General features: G+C 33.2%; 1 protein-coding gene across 1 annotated transcript; it reads left to right on the top strand.

Annotated features, from left to right (window-relative positions):
- Positions 1–2,860: 2,860 nt before the first annotated feature.
- On the top strand, positions 2,861–23,375 carry LOC110992947 (putative ATP-dependent RNA helicase DHX57). The gene is made up of 18 exons (XM_045628532.1): positions 2,861–3,026; positions 3,127–3,286; positions 3,643–3,791; positions 4,422–5,364; positions 5,852–6,058; positions 6,963–7,242; positions 7,360–7,461; positions 8,203–8,381; positions 9,115–9,269; positions 15,298–15,480; positions 16,087–16,337; positions 18,707–18,954; positions 19,550–19,624; positions 20,241–20,447; positions 20,785–20,859; positions 21,277–21,523; positions 22,352–22,440; positions 22,841–23,375. Exons 1-18 carry the CDS (start codon positions 2,959–2,961, stop codon positions 22,982–22,984), a joined length of 3,762 nt encoding a protein of 1,253 aa, XP_045484488.1. The 5' UTR covers positions 2,861–2,958; the 3' UTR covers positions 22,985–23,375.
- The last annotated feature ends 907 nt before the right edge of the window (positions 23,376–24,282 follow it).

Below are 24,282 nucleotides of genomic sequence, written 5' to 3'. Positions count from 1 at the left end.
TAACTTCAATAATAATAAAAAAACAACAACTTGGTAAGACTTCATTTAGTGTGTTGAAACATTGCAGATAATCAAACAATAACCACCTTTCCAAATAATACAATTATATTTTTTTTAAATATAAAAAGTTTATAATCGTCAGTGAACAAAGACGTATAGATAGTAGATCTGTATTCGCAAAAACCTTGATGGTATAATTGTCTATCAGTATGTCACAAATATTTGCACCAACCTAATCTCCAGGATTACGGATTACCGTAAAAGCCTCTTTACATTCTACGTCACTTGAAGTATTAAGGTTATTGCACGTAATGTCATTGAAACGTCAAGAAGAAAGTAAACTTCGACTTAATGACTAGAATCTTGTGTGGCAATACTGGATCTATGATCCCTCACTTGATAAATTTTCCTGGAGTTTAAAAAAAAAAAGTCCTAGCGTGGTTTCTGTAAAATTTCCTAATGGTCCTCGGTAGGTTTTTGGGTAGGGCTGGGCCAAAGAACAATTAAAGTATAATTTGAATATGCGATTTCGAAAGTATGAAAAAATCACCTCACTTAATTTCGAAGATTTTGTTATTGATGATAAGGCAATTGGGATGCATGTATTTTCCTAAAAGCTTCCGATGTATTGTTACTCAAATTTAATGCCGTTTTTGTTTGACGACGTGTCATGATGAGTATCACTTGCTGAATATTAATAGATCGAGTCAAAGGATCTTTTATCCGTGGACTACATCCGGTATATCCGGTAGGATTTGAGCAGGAAGTATATACTATATTGCTTACCAATAACTGATATTAGAAATGCTTTTCTCGTAAATACGGAGAATAGTTATGAATTTAACACCAGGGTAATAAGGAAACTTTTATAAGGGAATCAGAAGTAGGTCTATTTACCAGTTTCTAATAAGAACCTTTTGTTTATCTAATAAGCGGCAGCCTGTCAACGTGCGTTGTGAGGCCTTTAGTTGGAATTCATTCTAAGTGGTTAACATTCAAGTTGGCTAATCACGCTTTGGTGTTGTTCAGTTCCGCTTCCCAATTTCGGTAAAGGCAAGATAATAGTGAAGCAGGCCAGTGAGATAAATCTCTATTGAGACTGGCGATAATGCACAGGTAGGTATGTGCGCAAAGACAAGTAACACGACGCCAAGATACATAACGCCTTATCAATAACTTTTCGTACTCCGATGGCCGAGTACGTCGTGTGACTATATCGTAAATAAAAACAATATTAGTTGAGTATCTTGCTTTAAACCTTCAATTTAGGTCAAATTACTGTTATCAGTAAATAACTCATAAACTGATGTCCACTACAATAACGGATATAAACGTGAGTTTTTTACGCTTTATCGAAATAAATAATACCTAGAAACCTACTCGTAAAAACCATATAAGTTAGAGTATAGAATCTACCACACTTTTCCAGATCCGTATTCTTAAATTAGTATTCAAGGTAGCAATGCTAAAAGGTGCAACGTGAATTAATTTCTTCTGCGGCTGCTACGATCTTTGACTTAATAATTAGGTAGTCATTACTTATTCTATATTATAATAGTATATGCGTGACTGAAAAGATTGCTAGTTAACCTGTATCTTATGTCTGTATTTCTGTAACATTTGTTCTCAAAGCACTGGGGCTTAAGTCGAAAACTAAATTGGTATGCACATGATAGTTCGTGTCGACTAATTTTCGTACAGTTTTAGTTTTCGACTTTCTACATGCAGTAGGTAGTTTATAAGGCATTAAGGCATCTCGACTAAACCCTACTACCTCATTGGTCAATTTCAATTTAGGAAAAACAGTGTCTGCTCTTGTAATTTGAATATAATATGTAGTTTTACCATGCGGGCTTAAAGGTTCCTTTGTATGTATATTCCATAGACTGACATTTCCTAATGTCAAATATGTAATAGCATTTGATACACTCTATATTTATTATGTAATGTTTATAACAGACTAGACGTATATTCTGATTTCATTTATTCTCCTATACCTATTCTCAAATTGCACATGGCCATGTTGTTGTTGTCGACTATTATGGCCCATGTAACACCAATACGATCCTTTAGGTATATGAGTACGATCCTTTAGTATATTTCTATACAATATATTCAAAGTTATATCTAACCTTGGGGTTAGATATAACTTTGAATATATTGTATAGAAATAATGTATATTAATTTTTCATTTTAATATACATATATTAAGATCATAGAGCATATCAGGAAAAATACTGGCCTTAACTAAAGTGGACATTAATTCCAATTTTTATGGTCTAATAAATTCAACTGACCATCTCGAAGAAATGTTTATTGCGACAATTACCTCTAATGTCTAAAACGTTTTATTGTCATGTATCTATTATTTACCTTCAAATGGTCAACCAGATAACTCGATAACGGTCATTAGCTATTTTTACCTCACTGAAAATGTTTTTACACCAAAACTAACGTCGATTCCCTACGACAAAATAAAATAATTCTAAGCTAAAACTTAAAATTGTCATATCTAATTGGAAATGGAATACTTACAGTAAAGGTTTAGTAGGTAGACTAGGTATGTATTATGTTGACATATACAAATTGAGGCGTTATCGCCAGACATTATTATTTTTGTTCTAGGCGTAAGTTTTTTATAGTATTCGTAATCGCTCGGGAGCAAAAAATGCTTTTGTGTATGCAAGTCGAGTAAGTCAAGTCAAGTCGCAGTACGCGAAATTAGCACATTTTTACGTAAAAATATAAATAAGGGATATAAAAAAAGTAAATAATCTGTCACTTCCTGACTCACGCCTGCATTTAAGATGTAATTTATCAGTTGTCAATTGTCATCTTCGTCTGAAGAGTGAAGTCAGAATTGTGGATTGAGGCTTAGGAAAAACATTCAAAAAATTAACCTATATTAAATTACAACTGGGGAATTTTAATATATTTATTTTATTTATTTTGTGAACAATGGATCAACTCAGTAAACAACTAGCTGAGGATATTTTTCTTCGCGAGCCTGTGGATGCTCGTATACGGTATTATTTTATTAGTATTTTCTTTAAATAGGATTGTTAAATTCAACTAAATAATCCAACATACCTATTTTTTATTGTAAAAGCATATTATTTCGTTTAGAAAACAGAAGGAAAAACCCCAAGATGAAGACCCACATCCAACTCTTAAAGTGGAAATGCAGACCATTAGACTTCATGCCGATTCCCAAAAACTTCTTTTGGATACATTAAGATTTATTCATGGACCTGATTTCAAATTTGGAAGCGCTTGCAATTACAAGGTAAAGTTTACTTACATTACTTGATAATATAATATCAATATAGCAATTTGATTAAAAAATAACTAATCAAGTTTTGACATATAATTACTTCGCTATATCACCCCCCTTACTATCCTTTTGTTAAATGAAAAATCCTTGATGGCTTGATGAAACAACTTATAATTTTAATTATATAACCAGACTAAAGAGTATTAAAATGTGATGAAAGATTTCCAGTTATTAAATTAACTAATATGCTTCCCGGTAATGACCATTATGGAAATTTTATTGAAAAAAAAAATATTTAGGTTTATGTATATAATATAACCTTAATATTTGAAGTGTCTGCACATAAAATAATTCATTTGACTTTTTAGGACAAAGGATCAAACCTAGGCAATAAATATTGGATGGAAAGAGGCAACCTGGTGGTTCAAGGAGGTTTTGATTATTCATTAACTATAAAAGATGATGTCAAGACACCTGAAGTAAGACTTAGAGAATTTGCATTAGCAAAATTAGAAAGGTCTGTGTTAATATTAAAAAATAGTTCAGACTTATTTCATTTTGTAATAGCAATTATTACATATATGTAACTTATTTTTTATATATAATAGTATACATGAACTACTTGAGATAAAACAAAACTATGATAAATTTATTAACTATATGAACTTTGAAAACTTTTTTTAAGTTACATATTCATTTCTGTTTATAATTTAATAAGAACATTCTTTATATTCTGGCTTAAAATAATTAGTCTTAATCCATTATATCACAATAGTCGCAAAGAGAAATTGCAAAAGCAATATTAAATTTTTTTGTCACTGGATATAAATTATGTGTGTCAATTGTAATTAGCTATTGTAGTTTTAATATGTTTCATAAATGGTAAATATTTAGTATTTTTATAAATATGCCATACTTTAACTCATTTTAATAGATAAAATTAAATTACACATCTATTAAATTGTTTATTAGCTGTTAGTTATTAGTTATATAGTCATTAAATAAATACTAAGTGAATGTCACAACCTTTTAGAAAAACTCAACATTTAAGTTCAATTGCTATTGAGATATTTAACATTTTATTACTACACTAGCACAAATGTATCTTTATTAACATTCCTAAATTATTTCTGCTTTTAATTTCTAGATATCATTTTCACAAGGCTCATTGCTCTGAAGCATTGCAAATGGCAGAAGAGAGCACAGATAAGGCATTAGAAATCTTATCACATAAATATTTCAATGCTCATTCAAAAGAGAAACCGGAAAATATACCACCTGAATCAGAACTCTTAGAGATGAGAAATGACGAAATAGCCGTTCTTGAATCCATCTATGACAGTATATTTCGAATAAAGGACACACACATATGGAGTGTAAAAATAAGTATGGATTATTTATCCAAAGTTTATGAAAAAACAACTGTAATTAGAAAAAAGGAAAATGTTAATTTCAAAACGAAAAAGAAAGAAGTTTGTAAACTGTTTTTGAGCGGCCCTTGCAGATTTGGTGCCAAATGTAAATTTTTACATGAAGTCAAAGTCGAAAATGTAGTAGAAGACAAAAACGACCCTATTAATTATGAATTGGAGATACGGTTTCCCAAAGACAGCGTATACCCATATGAATGTCCACTAATATTTTTTAAGCTAGAAACTAGAACAAAATTAATCCCAGAACGCACATGCTTATTAATAACGGCAAGGCTATATGAAGAAGCTCTTAATTTTACACGTGATGGTATACCATGTGTGTACTCTTTAGTTGAATTATTAAATAACGAAGATGAAATCTTAAATTATATCCAATTTGCTACAAAACAATTCCCGAGTGCAACTGACTCCTTGTTACCACAACTTGAAAATGTAGAAAGTTATATTAAGAAACCGTCTCATTATAGTATAAGTAAGGATAAAGAAAATAGACCCAGTGTAAATATTGAAAATATGATGAGAGAAAATAGAGAAATTGCAAAGAGATATTTTGAAAAACCAGAAAACAATAGGTACAATAAAATGATGTCTGCAAGGAAAAATTTACCGGCTTGGCAGAAGAGGAATGATATTTTAAATGCAATGAAAAAATCACAGGTAAATTTCTTTGTTTACACATTAATATAGTAGTTAGAATAGCTTGTCTAACAGTAGTCTTGGTTAAAGTTAGAATACACTAATACTTACCAATTTACCTTAAATGCATATGATTTAAGACTAACATACATCTATGCTCAGAACAATCCATATGATTAATGATTTTTTCTACATACAGTTATCAAAACCTATTTCATACACAAAATCTCCTGGATAATAATAATAATAATTTATTTATTTTTCTCCCTTAAACATTAACAATAATAATTAATAATACAGTGACAGTATTGGGAGACTGGTTTCCAAACTAGGTAAGAACCTGTGATATGGATAACCAGGCTTCCATTCCATGATTAGTAACAAAATGGAAGTTTGTAAGGGATTGTGTATGTGAGTGTGTGTGTATTTGTGTGTGATTGGTGAAACGTTATGGAAGATACATATAAACAGTCTATCTACAATGTAAAATATTATATTAACATTTCAGGTAATAGTGATAAGTGGAGAAACGGGTTGTGGGAAGAGTACGCAGGTGCCCCAATACATTTTGGACGATTGGTTAGAGAACTTCAATAAGGAACCTCGGCATGTGGAGATTGTATGCACTCAGCCGAGACGGATATCTGCTATCGGTGTGGCTGATAGAGTGGCAGAGGAACGGGTTGAGAAGACTGGACAAGTTGTTGGTTATCAGGTGAGTTTGCCTCAAATAATATATAACTTATGGGAGGGTAGACCGCTTCGTTACGTAACGCGTTACGTTGCCTGTCTGTCTAGCTTTCCTTTCTCTCAGGTATACGGCAGTGGTACCCCAGCGCCGCATTTCGGACAGGCGTTTTCCCCTCTACTCAGTGTTGAGTCAGTGTTTACATAACCTCAAACTATTACCGTTTTGGACAGTGATTAAAGGAAAATAAGATGAATGCGGCAGAAGATGATACTCGGAACATTAAAGAATTAAATAGTTCAACTAAGATTAGTTTCAGTTATATAACGCACCCCTTTTTTATTTTTTTAACATAGTACAAATGTACACTAATAAAATATATAAGGGTCCTTCAAGAAAGCATACCAATTCTTAAAAGTCTGGCAACGCGCTCGCGAGCCCACTGGTATTAGGTAATATAGCTGTATACACATGTTTTTCTTTGATAAGATTTTGTTTCTTAATATCGTATCTAAGTCTCAGCGCCGATTTTAACTTTAAATATTTATTAAAAAACAAATTGTTTTTAAAAATAATAATTGCAGTAAATTATAGGGTATTAGTGCGGATTTTTTGTAAAAAAAAAAATACGTTTATTTTGGAATATAAGATCATCATGGTATCACTTATTCCACGTCATTTTAAGGAATATTACATCGTCAAGATGGCTTCCATCACAGCGGACTGCCGAATTTGCAAATGATATGGCTCTTATTTTTGTCGTTATTTTAATCTTTGACAGCTCAATACTCGTAAGAGGGGTATCATAAACTATTGTTTTAAGACACAATACCTAATTGAAAAAAATAAACATTATAATGATTTTCAAAGCTGAAAATCGAAAGCGCTCATGGTCAGGCCTTAGAAAACGTTTTTTATTAAATAATTTCAGATACGCCTCGAAAACAAAATGTCCACTAAAACTCGGTTATCATTTTGTACTACGGGTATTTTATTACGAAGACTGGAATATGACCCCCAAATAACCTCTGTGACACATATAATCGTCGATGAGGTCCATGAGAGGTCGGAAGAGAGTGACTTTCTTCTTCTCATTTTAAGGGACCTTATTAAAGTGAGGAAGGATCTACGGGTAGTACTTATGAGTGCGACTTTGAATGCGGATTTGTTCTCAGATTACTTTGACAAGGTTCCTGTTTTGGAAATTCCAGGTACATCGTTTTGATTTACATTATACTGTAAAAATCTTGTCTCTTAAAATTTAATTTATTCCATCAATATTGGCTCAGTGTTTAAGTTATGATATATTTTTGTTACGGAATTTTCAGGTCGAACATTTCCCGTTGAACAAGTATTTTTAGAAGAAATAATGGATTTAACAAACTATGTATTAGAAGAAAACGGCCATTTTGCTCGGAAAATAAAGAAAGGTATTTTTTATATTGTCGAATTTATATAATAGAATTAATTTAGCTAAATCATTTAAATCGACGCAAAAATGTGTTTTTTTTAATCTTTATACATCTGTATTAGTGCAAGTTGTGCCTCGGACGAACACAATGTTATAACATAGAACACTAAGCTGTTAATTAACATAATCTTATATTCACTAGTTCAAGTAATACATAAGCACTATAGGGTCTTTGATTTTCTTATATGGTAATTAGGGTATGGGATGTTTTATATTTATAAATCACAACCCATTTTTATCTTTGTTAAATTGATATATTACTTCACAAACAACGGTAATTAATTTATTATCTTATAGAAACGCTCAAAGGAAAAAATACATGCTCACTATCTTAAAAGTCTGTTCTGAGTGACGTCTGTTTTCTTCTTTTCTTAGTGTCCTGTATTTATGTTGACACATATATCAAAATCGTATAGAAACTACTTCACCAAACAGTATGTGCATTTTTAGTGCGTATCTACGATACGCTACAAGGGCAACAGTATTTACTTTTTTGCATATATTACGCACACATTGTCTATGCTTGAAAACGAAATGCAATTTTGATGATGAATTTTGCAGTAAGTCTTGCGATACTTGAACTAAGAAAATTAATTAATAATATTAGCAATAAGACATAGTGATTGTATAGGATAGATCAAGAAATCAAGGTCTGGATATCTTTATGGTTTCTTGAAGATTTCAAATAAAATATTTTCAGCTGATAAAAAAGTCGATTTTGAAACGGAAATCGAGACGTCTGATGTGCGTTCGGAAGCATGCGTGGAACCGAAAGTGTCGATACGAGACGAGAACCTCACTATATCTCAGGTTCTGGCTCGGTATCCCAAATGTAACAGGGTGACTTGGAAAAATCTGTTCTTAATGGATACAGAAAAGGTAAAAAAAATATTTTTGATTATAATAAGTGAAGATTTCAAAAAAATGTTGTGTAGATTTGTGAAACCACGGTAAAAGTGAAACTTTTTTTTCACATTATAGACATGTAATTGAAAATTTTTGGAATAATATTACATTAAATCGCTTTATCAATCTTAATTGTATACTTGGAAAATTGGAATGATAATGGGACTAATAAAAGTAGACTAAGTCTCCAACTAATATTATATTCTCTCTAAGACACAGAATTCAATAACACATTGAATTCTGTGTCTTAGAGAGTACAACATACATAATACTTAAAAATTATTTAGATTATGTACACTTATTAAAATAGCGTGCACTGGCACAAATGAATAATAGTAACTATGTGCGCCGCCATATTGACCTTTGTTGCTATGACGAGCGCCTTTCACTTTATCCCTACTCCGCGGCCGACCGTCACGCGACATGCGCCACACAGACCAAAAAGTTTGATACATTATAATAAAAGTTTCACTTTAAAATACCTAATTTGGCTGTGTGTGTGTGTGGTATGTACGTATATATCTATATATGTGAATTATGCTCATAATGCAGGTGGTTTAGCGCTATGGATATTCTTCTATGAAGCATATTCCGCGATAACAAAGACAAGTCAAGGCTTTGTTACTCTTTATTAAAAAAATTGTTATGATAATAAACTTACACAGTTTAATTACAAAAAAATATATTTATGTATATACATTTTTAGATAAATATAGAACTAATAGAACACGTTCTAACATACATTGTGTCCGGTGACCACAACTGGCCAAAAGAGGGCGCTATCCTAATATTTCTTCCTGGAATTGGTGAAATCATGTCGCTCCATGATCAACTAGCTGAAAGCCATACATTTAGTCCAAAGTAAGTAAATAAAGGATTTTTAAACCAAACTCAATCTAAAAACGTCAGTGCCTAACAGCAAGTTTGAAAAAAAACTTACCGTAAAACACGCTTATTAATAGAAAAAGGTTCAGCCCCCCCATGGGACACATTCTGACAGATTGTGTCTGTACCCTTCGGTATAATAAATACAATTAAATGAAAATGAGGGTAGTGGGCGGCCTTATTGCTTTCGAGCGATCTCTGCCAGGCAACCTCTATATTTATAATATATATTATAATTTTCATATACACATTGTTTGGATAAATAAGCAAAGCTCTCAAAAATAATACTACATAAAAGAAAGAAAGAAAGAAAGAAAGAAAGAAATAACTTTATTAGACACAAAATACAATAATTGTTACTATAAAGTAGAGTGCTCTGGCCCCCACACTAGGATTCCCTGTGTTGTGGGCAGCCAGTCTCTTCCTTTTACATCTAACTTAATTAATTATACTTAATTAATTAATTTTACTTAATAAATTTATACCTATTCTATTTTTTTACGATAAGAATGTTTTCTGTGTTAGTATATGACAGCTTAATAAGATATTTTTTGAGTTTTTTAGTGAAAGTATGAAGTGTGATTTTTGAAAAGTTAGTAATAATTTTATTTTTAATAAGGTGGTTAAAGATGAATGGACCTCGGAAGGAGAAAAAGCGTTGAGCGAAGAAAGTGCGTTTTTTAGGATGCTTATATAATGGTTTGCGTTTGGTTAGATTTGGTGTAGGGGGTGTTTGTTTCCAAAAAAGCCTGCATATTGCCATTAAATAAAGTTGTCTTACAGTTAGGAGCCCTGCTTCGCTGTACAATTTTGAAGTTGGGTAGCGGAAAGGTTTACTGAAGGATATTTTAAGAATGGCACGTTGGGTGCGCTCAATTTTCAGCATCGAGGACAATGCCGCTCCACCCCATACCGATATGCAGTAAGATAATATCGACTGGCATAATGCAGTATACACTATCTTGGTTATATGTGGGTCAGAAGGTTTTCTAAGGCGTTTGAAAACATTTATAAGTTTGCGAACTCGTGAACATAGATAGTTTATTTGAGGGCTCCAACAAAGCCTTGAATCTATAATTAATCCCAGGTATTTGGTTGTTTTCGTGGGCTCCAGGAGAGGACACTTACATTTGTTGCAAGGGTTCTGACATGAGTGTAATTTAATAGGGGGGATAGGGTTTGGTTTGCTGGTTTTCGAGATGTGAAAACATATGTATTTGGTCTTAGACGTATTTAGAGATAGGAGATTATCTAAAAGCCATTGAGAGATTTGTCGAAGACCTAAATGAGCTAACCGTGAGGCTTGTTCCCAAGAGTGTGAGTAAAAGACTATAGCTGTGTCATCAGCGAAAGAGAAGAGTTTAGCATTGGAGAGCTGAAGTGAACATAAATCGTTAATGTATACTAAAAAAAGCGTTGGACTGAGGGCACTTCCCTGTGGCAAACCGCATGAGACGTTTTCTAGTTGACTGCTATGCCCATCAACTCGAACCCTCTGCTTTCTATTGGATAAGTAGGACTGAAACCAACGGAGGATATTTCCACGAATTCCTAGTCTTTCTAATTTTTCAAGTAGTAATGGCCTTGAAACAGTGTCAAAAGCTTTGGCAAGATCAAGAAAAACACCGATACATCTTTGTCCTTCATCTAATTTGGAGCTTATGGTTTCAACCAGTCCTGTGGTAGCATCTTCTGTAGATCTACTTAGTCTGAATCCGTATTGATTGTCGGCAAGGATAGATTCTTTTTCCAAATAATTCAGTAATCTGACGTTAATGATTTTTTCTGCGATTTTAGCGAGGGTTGGGAGAAGAGAAATAGGACGATAGTTTGAAATATCTATTTTATTGCCTGATTTGTAGATAGGTGTGATATTAGCTATTTTCCATGATTCAGGGAAGATACCTTGCTCAATACTAAGATTGCAGATATAAGAAATTGGTGCAGCAATAATGTTTTTTAGTAGAATGACCACTCGATTACTAATATTATCATCACCTGGGGCAGAATTTGGCTTAAGAGAACTAATGATTTTTATGACTTCACGCTCGTCACAAGGAAGAAAAAGAAAAGAATTTAAATTAGCGGAAATTGACACTTTGTAGCAAAGGTCTTGTTCAGTCTGGTTTGTCTTAGACAATATATCGGAAGCCAATTTATTACCTACCGAACTAAAGTAATTGTTTACAATATCGAGAGATTTTTCAGGGTTTTCCTGTAGATCAAGAAGTTTATTAGAATTTGATTTAGTTGGGTTAAGGTGGCATATATTTTTGATAGATTTCCATAGTTTCCTACTATTGTCTTTGTTCTTAAGGATGGTGTTAGCCTCATGTAAATTTTTAAGGTTTTTAAGTATGTTATTACAGAAATTTCGGTATTGCGTATATTGCTTTTGGAGCGGTTCGTTGTTAGGTTGTTTTCTTGATAAGCTATGCAGCTGATCTCTTCTTCTCACACAGCGTAGCAAACCAGGTGTTATCCATGGCTTTCTGATACTTTGAGAATTTCTTTTATAAATGATTTTTGTGTTGGTGTTAACTGCATTTGTAATTGTACTTGTGAAAGCACCAACTGTTTCATTTATATTTTCTATGTTATAAAGAAAGGTCCAATCGACCCCTGATAGATCTTTATACAGTTGGTCGTGGTCTATAACTTTACTTATCAAAAGAGAGGCTTTGACTAAATTATTATTCAGGTGTTTAGTCTGATCGATTCCTATAATGACAGACATGTGATCATTCACTTGGGAAGGGCAGACAGCCACGCGTGATTGTGAATGTGATCTAATGAGTGCATGATCTAGACAATTACCTCCACGAGTTGGGTAGAAGTGTCCTTGTATAAGACCGTAGAAGTTCACTAACTCAAGAAACTTATGAGCTCTTCGATCTTCGGTCGTCTCCTTAATGTCGATATTAAGATCCCCAACTATATAGATAGGGTGTCCATTGTACGATAAAATGAGGTTTTCGAGTGAGTCGAGAAAATTATCAACATTATAGAAGGAAGGCGATCTATAAATTGATATGATAACAGCCTTATTATTTAAATGACTAACTAAGCAGTTAGCATCTGTAAATGCCGGTTCAGTTATATTAACGTTAATGTTATTTTTATGAAAAATTACGATTCCGTCGCACTTGTTAATATATTTGTGGGAGAAAGTACATGAATATCCATCTATGTGAATACCTGTAAAATTTTCATCAATCCAACACTCAGTTAGGACAATTAAATCAGGATTAAATTGAAGCCTCATAAGAAACACTAGAAAGCTATCAAAATTTTTATTAATGCTACGGATGTTTTGAGTAACAATGGTGAGGTCTGTGGATTCGAAAAAAACTTTACAGTCTTCCGGATAATTAAAATATTGGTTGGTTATGAAATTTGTATCATCTATGTCGCGAATTAAACCCAAATTATCGAATTTTCAAATAGATAGAAAACATGGCATAAAAAACGATAAAATTGTATCTAAATGTGTTTAGGATTGTATTACCGATTGAGTCATATTTGTCGAATAATATAATAGGGAAAAGTAGACAATTGTATAAGGTATATGGCCTATCACTATCATAGTGGTACTTTGATAAATTTGATATATTCATAATCATAGCAATAATTAATGGTTCAGTTATTTTGCTGTCATATCTGCGGAGTGGTTCTGTATAGTGTATTTTTTGTTTGTAGAACGTGTTAATCTTTGTATGGAATTTTGAAAAAGTAAGGAAATTAAATATAAACAATAACAATAAAAAACATATAACTACAGCTAACACCAGTCATGCTTTACTTAGCGAGTTAAGGTGATCTTCATTTTTTATTAGAATGTAAGGAAAGCCGTTCTTCTTCCTAAGATATACGTTGCCATTAGCAGACCAGCAGTACTCGTACTGTTCTGACTTCGCAAACTCCCTTGCAAGAAAATAAATGCGCTTTGCTTTAGGTGTTAGGTATTCTGATATATAAATAGCTTTATTACCTCCGAGTCCCAAATGGCTGGCATTCAGCTTGTTAGCTGTATTCCCCACGTTGTACTTACGTGTCGCACTTAAAATATTGTTCTTTATAAGGGTATTCGAAAGTTCGACGGTGAGGTTCCAACACATGTTGTCTTTCCTGCTGGTGAATCGGCTAACATCTCTAATATCACCTGAGTGTATCTCTATGTTAAGCCCAGAACAAAGTTTCCTTATAAAACCAAACAGCTCCGACTTCGTTGGGGTTGGGGTTTGTTTAGGAACGTTACGAATCTCGATGCATGTCTTGTTCATAGCTCGAGCTAAGGCTTCCTGTTTATCCTCCAGTTCACTAATTTGAGCCGAAATTGCCGTCCAATCTTTTTTAAAACTGTCGATTTTTCCTTGTAGTTCAAAGATCTTTTCGGAAACAAAATCTACTGACTTTCCAATGTCTTGACTAGTGTTATTAGCGGTTGTTAATTTAGCTGAAAGTTCGGCAATACGACCTTCCATGGCATCCAGTCGGCTGTTCTGTTGGTCTTGCAATTTGTCGAGCCTGGCATTTTGGTCACGTTGGAAAGATCGCAGCCATTCCCTGATTTCGTTTTTTAGAACGAGGAAATCGTCCTTCTCGTCGCGCGCAGGTCTTCGCTTTTGCCGCGATTTAGTATTGACGTGGTCGCTCTCCTGTGTTGAGCTATCACCTGCATCGCGTTCCAACTGAATATTTCCTTGTGTTGGAGAAGATTTTTTCATTATGTACTTCAGTTGTCAAAGCTAAGGTTCAAAATTCGATGGAACAGATAAAGATGTCAGCAACAAGTGTAGCAGCCCTGATTGGCGAGCGTCCTTCCCGTATTGCGTAAGCTGATTTGCGTATGCGCAAAGAGGGACAGAGCAGTGTGATGTGGGAGGGGCTAACGCACCGGTGGAGGGGCTTACGGTCGTCTGATGGAGGCACGGTACCAGGATCACAGCACTTAACGGAGACAATTTTTGCGAGTCTCAACGAAAAACTAAACCTCCCAACGTTACATGTGAGCCGGGTGTCGTTACACAATTTTGATGCCAAATTTATTTAAATTTTGGAAATAAATAATATTATTTAAACTGCACTTTCACTTAAAACACGTCTAAACTGTGCGGCGCCGGAGGGGAAGAGGAAAAGTATTGTCTATTTATTTTATTAACATAGCTTTTACACATTTTAAGAAAACACTTTTTTACCGGATTGAAGCTATGTATTATTGTATACTTATAATTATTTAACCTAGTTTTAAATTTATCCGATCCCCAAAAGTAAATACAGATAATACAACATTTTTCTACAGCTGTGATACTTTTTTGACATTCAACACCTTTTACCTCCCCCTTCACCCCTCCTTCGCCCTATAATTCTTACGTAATACTTGAACGGCCTATACCTTTAAATTACCAGTATACATCCATAAGTCTTTTGGTTTCCGCTAAATTTGTGGACAAACATACAACAAACTTATAGCATTACTAGCGGATCCGACAGACGTTGTCCTGTCTATACGTCTTTAATTTGAAAATTTCAAACTTTTTTTAATAAGCTAAAACATTCTGGACCATTTTGATGAAAATTATTATTCAAATGTTATGACAATATCTAACGATCCAGCACATGGTCTACAATAACACAATGATAACAAAACTTTTTTTTAATTTTATCGCAGCGCTAACTGTCGGGACAGACTAAAATTCGAATATTATTTAAAATTTGACAGTGCGATGGTAGCGCCGTCTGTCGGATCCAATGTAAAACATTCCAAAATCAACAACTACTAATTAATTAAAAAAAACATTGTCCAGCGGACAAAATTGTGAATCTAAACCATTCTCGAATCTCCACGAACACACTCAAAAAATTTCATCAAAATTGGTCCAGTCGTTTAGGAGGAGTTCAGTCACATACACACGCACACAAGAAATATATATATTAAGATAACAAACATACTTATAGCACACGTTCTCGGAAGCCTAAAAATATATTACCTATTTAATTCCAGAACGGGAAAGTACAAATTAATACCCCTGCATTCCACATTGTCAAGTGAGGAGCAAGCATCTGTGTTCATGAACCCGGGGCCTGGAGTTCGGAAGATCGTGCTGTCAACCAACATCGCTGAGACGTCGGTCACAATTGATGACTGTGTGTTTGTCATTGATGGAGGCAGGATGAAGGAGAAGAGGTATATTCTTTTTGACGTTTTTGGCTTAACCAGGCGGTCTTCTAATCACAGCTGTGCTCTTTCTATGTCCATTAATAACTCGTACTCGAAATATTTTTAGGAATATCATGCCTGAGAAGACCAGTGCTGGTCTATTGGTTTCAACATAAGACTGATCCCTGAGGTCGTAGGTTCGATCCCCAGCTTTGCACCAATGGACTTTCATTCTGGGCGCTGATTTTACAATCGCTTGAACGTTGAAGGAAACTGGTTTAATGTAGTGCCATTTATTGATCATGCCTTAGACCTAAATATCATTGTCAGGCACGGAAGGCTGATTAATAGATAAATATAGCGAAAGATAGAATACATGAGATTTACGAAAGGAAAAAACATCAATATATTTAACTAAGTAATACCTAATTTGGCTGTGTGTGTGTGTGTGGTATGTACGTGAGTATGGATGTAAATGATGCATCATAAATGCAGGTGATGTCTGTATGTACATGAATTATGCTCATTCAGGTGATTAAGCGCTATGGATATTCTTGTATTAACCATATTCCGCGATAACTTAGACAAGTCAAGGCTTTGTTAGTCTTTATTAATATTAAATAATAATTACAGATTCGATTCAAATCGTAATATGGAATCGCTAGATTTAGTTTGGGTATCACGTGCCAACGCGAAACAGCGTTGCGGTCGAGCGGGACGAGTGATGCCGGGTGTCTGTATACACTTATTTACCTCACATAGATACAAGTATCATATAGCTGAACAACCTGTGCCGGAAATACATAGGGTACCGCTCGAACAACTCCTGCTGAAGCTGAAGATTCTACCTCTGTTTCAGAATATGAGTGTTCACGAAGTTCTTGGTAAGTCTTATTTATAAGGAATCTTATTGTCATATATTATATAAAAAATAAATTGCATTTATTATAGCAAATAAGATATACAGGTATCCCGACTCATCGGCGAAGAAGACAGTGGGTGTAGACATAGAGAAAAAGCCGGCGTAAAAAACTCTCTTTTAAAAAAGCGAATCATCAAATGACACTTATTTTAAATCAAAATAGCAAATTAATTTTGAAAGAAAAATTGGAAAGAAGAAAACAGATTACATCAATAAACAAAATATACGAAACAGTAAATTTGGTACATTAATAGTTAAAGAAAAGAAAACTAAAATTAAACAAACGATTACTGAATAGTTTAAAGAAAAAAACAAAAAGTTACTACTGCTAAATCAATCTCAAATATTGCGTCACTCCCTCTTTGGTGGGAGGGAAAATGAATTTTAAGAATCCCTCTCCCGTACGTACGAACACGAATTATTTGCGCCATTCGCTACGTACGTTGTTACGTACGAGGCACATGGAACAAGTACGGGGATCGTATACGGGGGAGGGATTCTTAAAATTAACAACTACATATCCGTCTTTTAACCCAAATACTCTTTCACGCTTTTAGGAAAAATCGCCTTAGGTCGAACTTTATAACTGACTTGTAAAGTTATATTCGTGCCTTTTTTCTCGCTTAGTGTATCACTACATAGTATATAAAACAAAGTCGCTTTCTCTGTCCCTATGTCCCTTTGTATGCTTAATTCTTTGAAAATACGCAACGGATTTTGATTTGGTTTTTTTTAAATAGATAGAGTGATTCAAGAGGAAGATTTATATGTATAATAACATCCATTAAATAGTGGAAAAGTACTGTTATTTTTGAGGTTGCTAATGTGATGTCGTAAATAATTACATTTTTTCCGCTTACATTGCAAACGCAGGCTGAACCCTACGAGTTTTATCACAATAATGTACTAAGTATTGTACACATTGAAAAGGTCTACAAGTCCCTGATGGTATATGTCTATCTCTTATGGATAACCCACAATATTTTTTTTTTGTCATTTACTTTTTACGACAAATAATGGCTAATTTTCGAAGCGATTTTGACCAATACAGCATTAATCCTTAACCAATTAAATACCTTGAATACATTGTTCATTTAATATAGATCTATACAGCGACGGAAATAATAATACATAATAAAAACCTGCTTTTCATCAGCATTGCACCCGTGCGAAGCTGGGGCGGGTCACTAGTATTTTATATAACGCTATAGCTATATGCTATAGCTTACTTCACTCACGTGTATAATAAAATTTAATTTTCGTTAATCTTTGTTTATTTTCATTTTGTTTTCGTTTATTTTCGTGTATTTTCGTTTATTGTCGTAAATCTTCGTTTATTTTCGTGTATCTTCGTTAATCTTCGTGTATTTTCGTTAATCTTCGTGTATTTTCGTTAATCTTCGTGCATTTTCGTTTATTTTCGTAAATCTTCGTTTATTTTCGTGTATCTTCGTTAATCTTCGTGTATTTCGTTAATCTTCGATATATTATGATATTATAATCTATCAATAAATCAATCTTAGATAGAACTTATAAACTAGAATTTAGTATGAATTTGTGATTTGTAAAATTGTGCTTTATGTTTATATTTGAATGTGTATTCCGTTTTGGCTTTTGTGTATAAATTATTTGGATATTGTTTGATGAGTAGCTGTAGGAGTACTAAGTACAATTTGCGACGATATTCATTCACTCATGTTATCCTGGTAAGTGTGCCCAATTTGTGAAAGTTTCTTAGATTCATCTTAACCCCTTAATTGGCACCATTTAGATAATTTTAATTTCTAAAAGATATTATTGTTATCAGAACCTCATATCATCTATCTATGTATAATATAATATAATATAATTTTATAAATAAAATTCTCGTGTCGCAGTGTTTGTGGTTAAACTCATCTGAAACGGTTTGACCGATTCTCATGATATTTTGTGTGCATATTGGGTATGTCTGAGAATCAGACAACATCCATTTTTCATCCCCCTTAATGTTAAGGGGAGTCCACCCCTAATTATTTTTTTTTTAATTTTTAGATAATTTTTATTTTTTTTATCAACTGTATCAACAGCATTAAAAATACATACAACCCTAAATTTTCAACCCTCTACAGTCAACCCCTTTATTATAAATTACATACATGGCAAAACGATGTTTGCCATTTTAGTTAGTCTATAATTTACTTAACTATACTAAGCAAAAGCCGATGTTAGTTCTTACAGTGTTTGATACATGTTCTGTTTCAATTATTTATTTACGAAAAGGGTAAGACCGCGAGAGAGTCAAACAATATCTAAAAAAAAACAAAAGCCAAACGTTTTTACTTTTATTTTCAGCAAAAACCATTGAACCACCAGAGAAGCACAACATAGATGGCGCTTTATCGCGTCTTCAAGACGTGGGGGCGTTGGACAAGGGTTTTCAGCTCACTGCGCTCGGGAAGCACCTTGCCTCGTTACCAGTGGACGTCAGAATTGGAAAGTTAATGCTATTCGGTGCTATATTCTGCTGCGTGGACTCGGCACTCACTATGGCAGCTTTTTTGAGTCATAAGAGCCCCTTTGTTGCGCCCTTTGGAAAGAAGGTACGTTTGCTTCTGTTATTTAATGTGCTTTGGGACATTACGTATGAAGGTATTGTTTGTTACGTGTATATGTACGTATTCAAGTACGTATATGAACGCACAACCTTATGTTTTGTTGGTTGGTTTTTCTTAGTTTTATGAGCGCGGCGATTGCCTAAATCGTCTAATAATCTCAATATATAATCGGCGGAGTTACGCCCAGAGATAACAAACAGTCGCAGGCACTGGTACGTTTTGTTCATTTTGGTTTTTCTGTGGTTATGATGATTATGCGGTGATCCGGCTCGAAGGATTAACAACTTTTATTATATATTTGAGTCGATCAATGAATTCTTTCACCAATATCCTATCTATTTAAGGTACTTTCATTAAATGTTCCAATGTCCATCTTGGGACGCCCTGTATACACATATTTGACATTTAGGAGTCAGCCACCATTCACTCACTATTAGACTTATCAAAATTAAAAAAATGCTTTTTTTAAAGATTGAACTTTTAATATTTACTACATTATTTATATAATACTTTCAATGAATGTTTATTGCGAATTTTGTAGATTTTAATTTGGCATAATTATTTTTTATTTAAATTCCAGTCTGAAGCCGATGCAAAAAGACGTGAGTTTGCATGCTCGAATAGTGATCAGTTGACTACACTGAAAGCTTATAAAGTAAGTTATTATAAATATTCTATACATACACTAATATTATAAGAGGATTTTTTTTATTGTTTGTTTACATTTAATAGGGTCCAAAACTACTGACCCTATTTGAAAAATCTTTCGCCGTTAAAGTTTATTTGATAAACATAGACTAGAGACTACTAGAACATAGAATATTTTCAAAGTTAGGAATCTATATTAATTTTGATAATGTAACCCAAGGAGCGAATACCAATAAAAATCCATTTACGTGGTCTATTCCAGTTTTTTAAAAGAATTACAAGTGCGTGGTATTATGTCTATTAAAAATGTAATAATAAAAATTCTTCAAAATAAGACACAAAAAAATAGTAGGTTTGACTTATTTGACTAAATGTCCTATAACCCCTAGATGGGGCAGTCAACCGTCTCCTTAAGCTTTTCAGTATGGACCCCTTTTGGGTGAAGGTTTCGTCCTGAACTCTCCATTTGAATCCTCTCCAGAAATCTTGACGATGTCGTCACCCTCGCTTTTGTGGTCTTCTCACTTCTTCCTGAAGCTCCTCATTTCCATTTTAGTTTTCAAAATGCTTTAGTTTCTTTTAATGTGGGTTATAGTTGTGAGGAATTATGTATTATTTTGCAGAAATGGCAGCAAGCGATGAAATCCAGTACGTACGCGGGTTTAGTGTTCGCAAACGAACATTACCTTTCGCACAAGACATTGCTTATGCTAGCGGATATTAAACACCAATTATTGGGGCTTCTGGCCTCTATAGGCTTCGTCCCGGATATGCCTGCATTAAGGAAGAAAATGTGGAGGGATTCCGTTGCCAAATTGACGGGAGATGAGGTAACTATATTTATAATATATGATATTCTAAAAAATAACCCAAATTAGTGTCAGGAGTTGAGTTTCTATCTTATTATGAATAAACATGGAGCTACATTAATGACGTCACCAGGTGTTCGTATAATGTGTGTACGTCAAATGAAATAGACTATTTTTAAATGACTTATTTCTTAATTGACCTTATACTATGAGCCGATTTTGATGATCCCTTTTTAGGAGAGGGGATATTACAAGGGTGGTACCATTATAAGGAACCTATGGCGGACCCCAGAGTTATTGACATGGATCTTTGAAAATCTGTTTCAAATATACGAAACTGTATTATTTTTAATTTCAGTTGAATTCCAACGGAAACAATGATCGATTGCTGGCCACGATATTATGCGCTGCGCTTTATCCGAATGTTGTTAAGGTATTTATTTTAATTTAACATAAAAGTGTCACAGGTTCCTATGTCTGGATAGAGGGGGATCAAGGGGTTAACTTGACGGTCAAATCAAGGCAACAATACTAATATTTAGAAATAGTTTAGAGATATAAGCGATTTGAGTATGGGGCCGCTCAAGTATAGGCAAATGATTTACTCCAACTTACAATCCCCCCCCCCACACCCCCTTTCTCTTATCAGCAAAAGTAAGCAAAGCCCTGATAAATATTACATAAACGTGTTAATTTTTTGTAGGAATACATTTCGTATTCAGTCATAGACAATGTGTATAATTTGTGTTGACGTCATCACCAAATAAAAAAAGTAATAAATCGAAGTCTGTACACTAACACTAATTTATTGTTTTACTGACTAATGTTTATAGTACATTTTTCGTTTTAGGTTCTAACGCCAGAAAAATCGTTTCACATGCAGGCAAGTGGTGCTATACCACGGCAAGCGACGTCAGACGAATTAAAATTCCGAACTAAATCGGACGGTTATGTCTCCCTCCATCCGTCGTCGGTTAATTTCACAATAGGGCACTACACCAGCCCCTATTTAGTTTACCAGGAGAAGGTCAAGACGACCAAAGTTTTCATCCGGGAGTGTTCTATGGTGCCGCAAGTACCGCTCGTTCTGTTTTCTGGTATGTTTTTTTATAGACTAGTCATAGGGCATACCAGTAGATATCTCATGGGCAGAAGGCTTACGGGTGTGTTGTCGTCTTTTTAAATTTTGCTATCGTTTTCTGAACGCCGCTCTGTGCTTTTCAATCGTTGTTTAACTACTCTCATAATCGCGATTGCTATGACAATTGTAATTTTTTTTTATATAAACCCACATATAATTATTTTGTATTGAAAACTCGTAGAAACTCAACCAAACTTAATATTTTTTCCAACGCTGTCAAACCATTTTTACAAACGTATATAACAATTTTTTTTTTAATAAAAATATATTGTCAGATATGTCATTAAGGCGCTGTCAAAGTTTCACATTTGACAGCGCCTAAGATTGGGTCTTGAGATACGAATAAGAATATGGACCCAAATAAGCAACGGGTGTTTAATTAGATGCTTAAAGCCATCTACTATATTACTTATATACTGTGGGAATTCATTAAAACAAAATGATATATTATATTAATAAGTATATTCTAAATCCATACGTTACTGCCTATAATGCACCAGAAAATTACGAACATGTTATATATTTGTGCTGAAACTGCGTTGTGTATAAAAAAATTACCCATATAGTCTATAGATGGCGTTAAATCCAAACTAAATTACTAGCTACACCGCCATCTGTAACGTTTGAAAATAAAGCACAATTTAATATTTGATGATAAACGCCATCTAGTGTTGACAAGCATAAGAACTAAAAAGGTTCGATTATTCACAAGAGGGCGCATATTTAAATAATGAACTCGAATGAAAATGGACGGAACATGCTTCTATATTAAAAATCTTTTCAGGTTGTAATTTGGTTGTTGAACTTCACAACGGCACCTTTATTGTGTCATTGGAAGATGGCTGGATCATGTTTCAAGTGGAAAATCACGAAGTGAGTATAACTTTAACAATTAACAAAATATTTTATACAAAAGCAACAATAATTTTAATCTCTGTCAATCAATATCTGTCTATGAAACTGTGTTATAATGCTAGAGTATGTGTCAATATACAATGTGTTAATTACTTAATTACAGTCAATTTTGAATTAATTTATTTTGCAGTAAAAATCCTTTAAGAGACAAGTAAACAGTGTTTTGCCCTAATTAAATAAGCGGGGTTTGAATTTTTGAAATATGTATATGTTAAAAAATTATTGAATATTACTTGTGTACTATGATTAATGCTCTGTAGTTTAGTATTTTTAATTATTTAAATAAATTATCTAAATTAATAAACGTGGGTTTGTAATCATTATTTTAATAATAATATTTTTTTAATAATCCTTTCAGGTCGCTGAGATGTTAAAAGCAATTCGAATAGAGCTTATAAATCTTTTGGAAGAAAAAATTAATGATCCGTCTCTTAATTTGCTTCATTACGAAAAGGGCAATAAAATTATTAATACCATCGTGCAAATTGTTACTAGGGATTAGTTACCATATATTTTTGTTTGTACAGTTTTCATTGTAAATAATAACAATAGATGGCGCTATATTAAAGTTTTATATTGTTATATTTAGTTTTTCTCATTTGACCCAAATGATTGAATACCAAACGAAACCGTTGTCATTTAACAAAGTATCTAAGGTTTGCGATTTTTGATTACTAATTTTTTACTTAAATACAAAATGCACATTGAAAATATGACCAAATTAACTAATATTTAAAATATGAAGAAATATAAATTTATTTATTTTAATATAAAAGCGCGGCTTTAATAAATGCTATGTTAGCGATTTTTAGCAATAATAGTTTAATACTGATTTTATTTTAGCTAAATTTTGTTTTGTGATAATATGATATTGACAATAACTGTTCCTTATTCGAGTTGTAAGTAAATTTGTACTTAGTTTAAATATTATTTGAATATTAAATATATTTTAGAAACTGTGTTTTATTATAAAAATATAAATACTTCTCTTAATTTTGATTATAAAATAAATGTGATGCCATTACTTTTAGATAAGTTTTTGGTAAATTGTTTTAATAGGCAAGTGGGTGATCTGCCTTTTGTGCATAACACACGCCGTCGACTTTTTGGGTCTGTTTTCCTTACAATGGTTTTCTTTACCGTACAACTAAGTATGAAATACGCACATAGGCGATACACAGACGGTATTAGATCTTACGACATAGAAAATTAGTTTCTCAATACCTTGTTCTCAACTTATATTTATTTATTTTATTGATTAACACTTCGTTGCATTACATAAAAGGAAAATATTAAACATAATTTAATGACAAGCAACTGGCGGCCTTATCGCTTTAGAGCGATTTCTTCCAGACAACCACTTTTATTACGCGGAGACAAATAACTCTAGAATTATCGGTGCATATTAATGACGATAACAGTGCTGATGTTTTCATATATAATTTATAAATGTAAGAAATTTATTTGTGAAGGAATGTGGTGACACATTACAATAAAATATCGATCAAGAATTAATGATAACCGTACATTAATTTCTTGATTAATTTAATATCAGTTATGTAATGTAAATAATAATCATATAAAACAAACAATTATTTATACTTATATAATAACATACATAATGTTACGATAAAAAATGAACAGCAAAAGAATTGACCGAGGTTTTGAAATATTACTTCCATCAATCACATTTACCTCGGACAAAACGTTTTGCCGCCAAAACTAACGACCGTCCGTCACACCCACGTCTATATATCACGGGAAAAGGAAAAATGGCCTCCCCTGATCACCTACATTTTA

This window comes from Pieris rapae, chromosome 6, assembly GCF_905147795.1.
Source record: "Pieris rapae chromosome 6, ilPieRapa1.1, whole genome shotgun sequence".
In the NCBI taxonomy this organism is placed as follows: domain Eukaryota; kingdom Metazoa; phylum Arthropoda; class Insecta; order Lepidoptera; family Pieridae; genus Pieris; species Pieris rapae.
Note: the sequence above shows the minus strand (reverse complement) of the source record. Positions and strands in the feature narration are given on the sequence as shown.

Excerpts from the sequence above, each read along its gene's own strand:
- LOC110992947 (XM_045628532.1), top strand. The coding sequence starts at position 2,959 with ATGGATCAACTCAGTAAACAACTAGCTGAGGATATTTTTCTTCGCGAG. Across the intron at positions 6,059-6,962 it reads GACAAGTTGTTGGTTATCAG|ATACGCCTCGAAAACAAAAT; the intron begins GTGAGTTTGCCT and ends AAATAATTTCAG. Across the intron at positions 7,462-8,202 it reads TGCTCGGAAAATAAAGAAAG|CTGATAAAAAAGTCGATTTT; the intron begins GTATTTTTTATA and ends AAATATTTTCAG.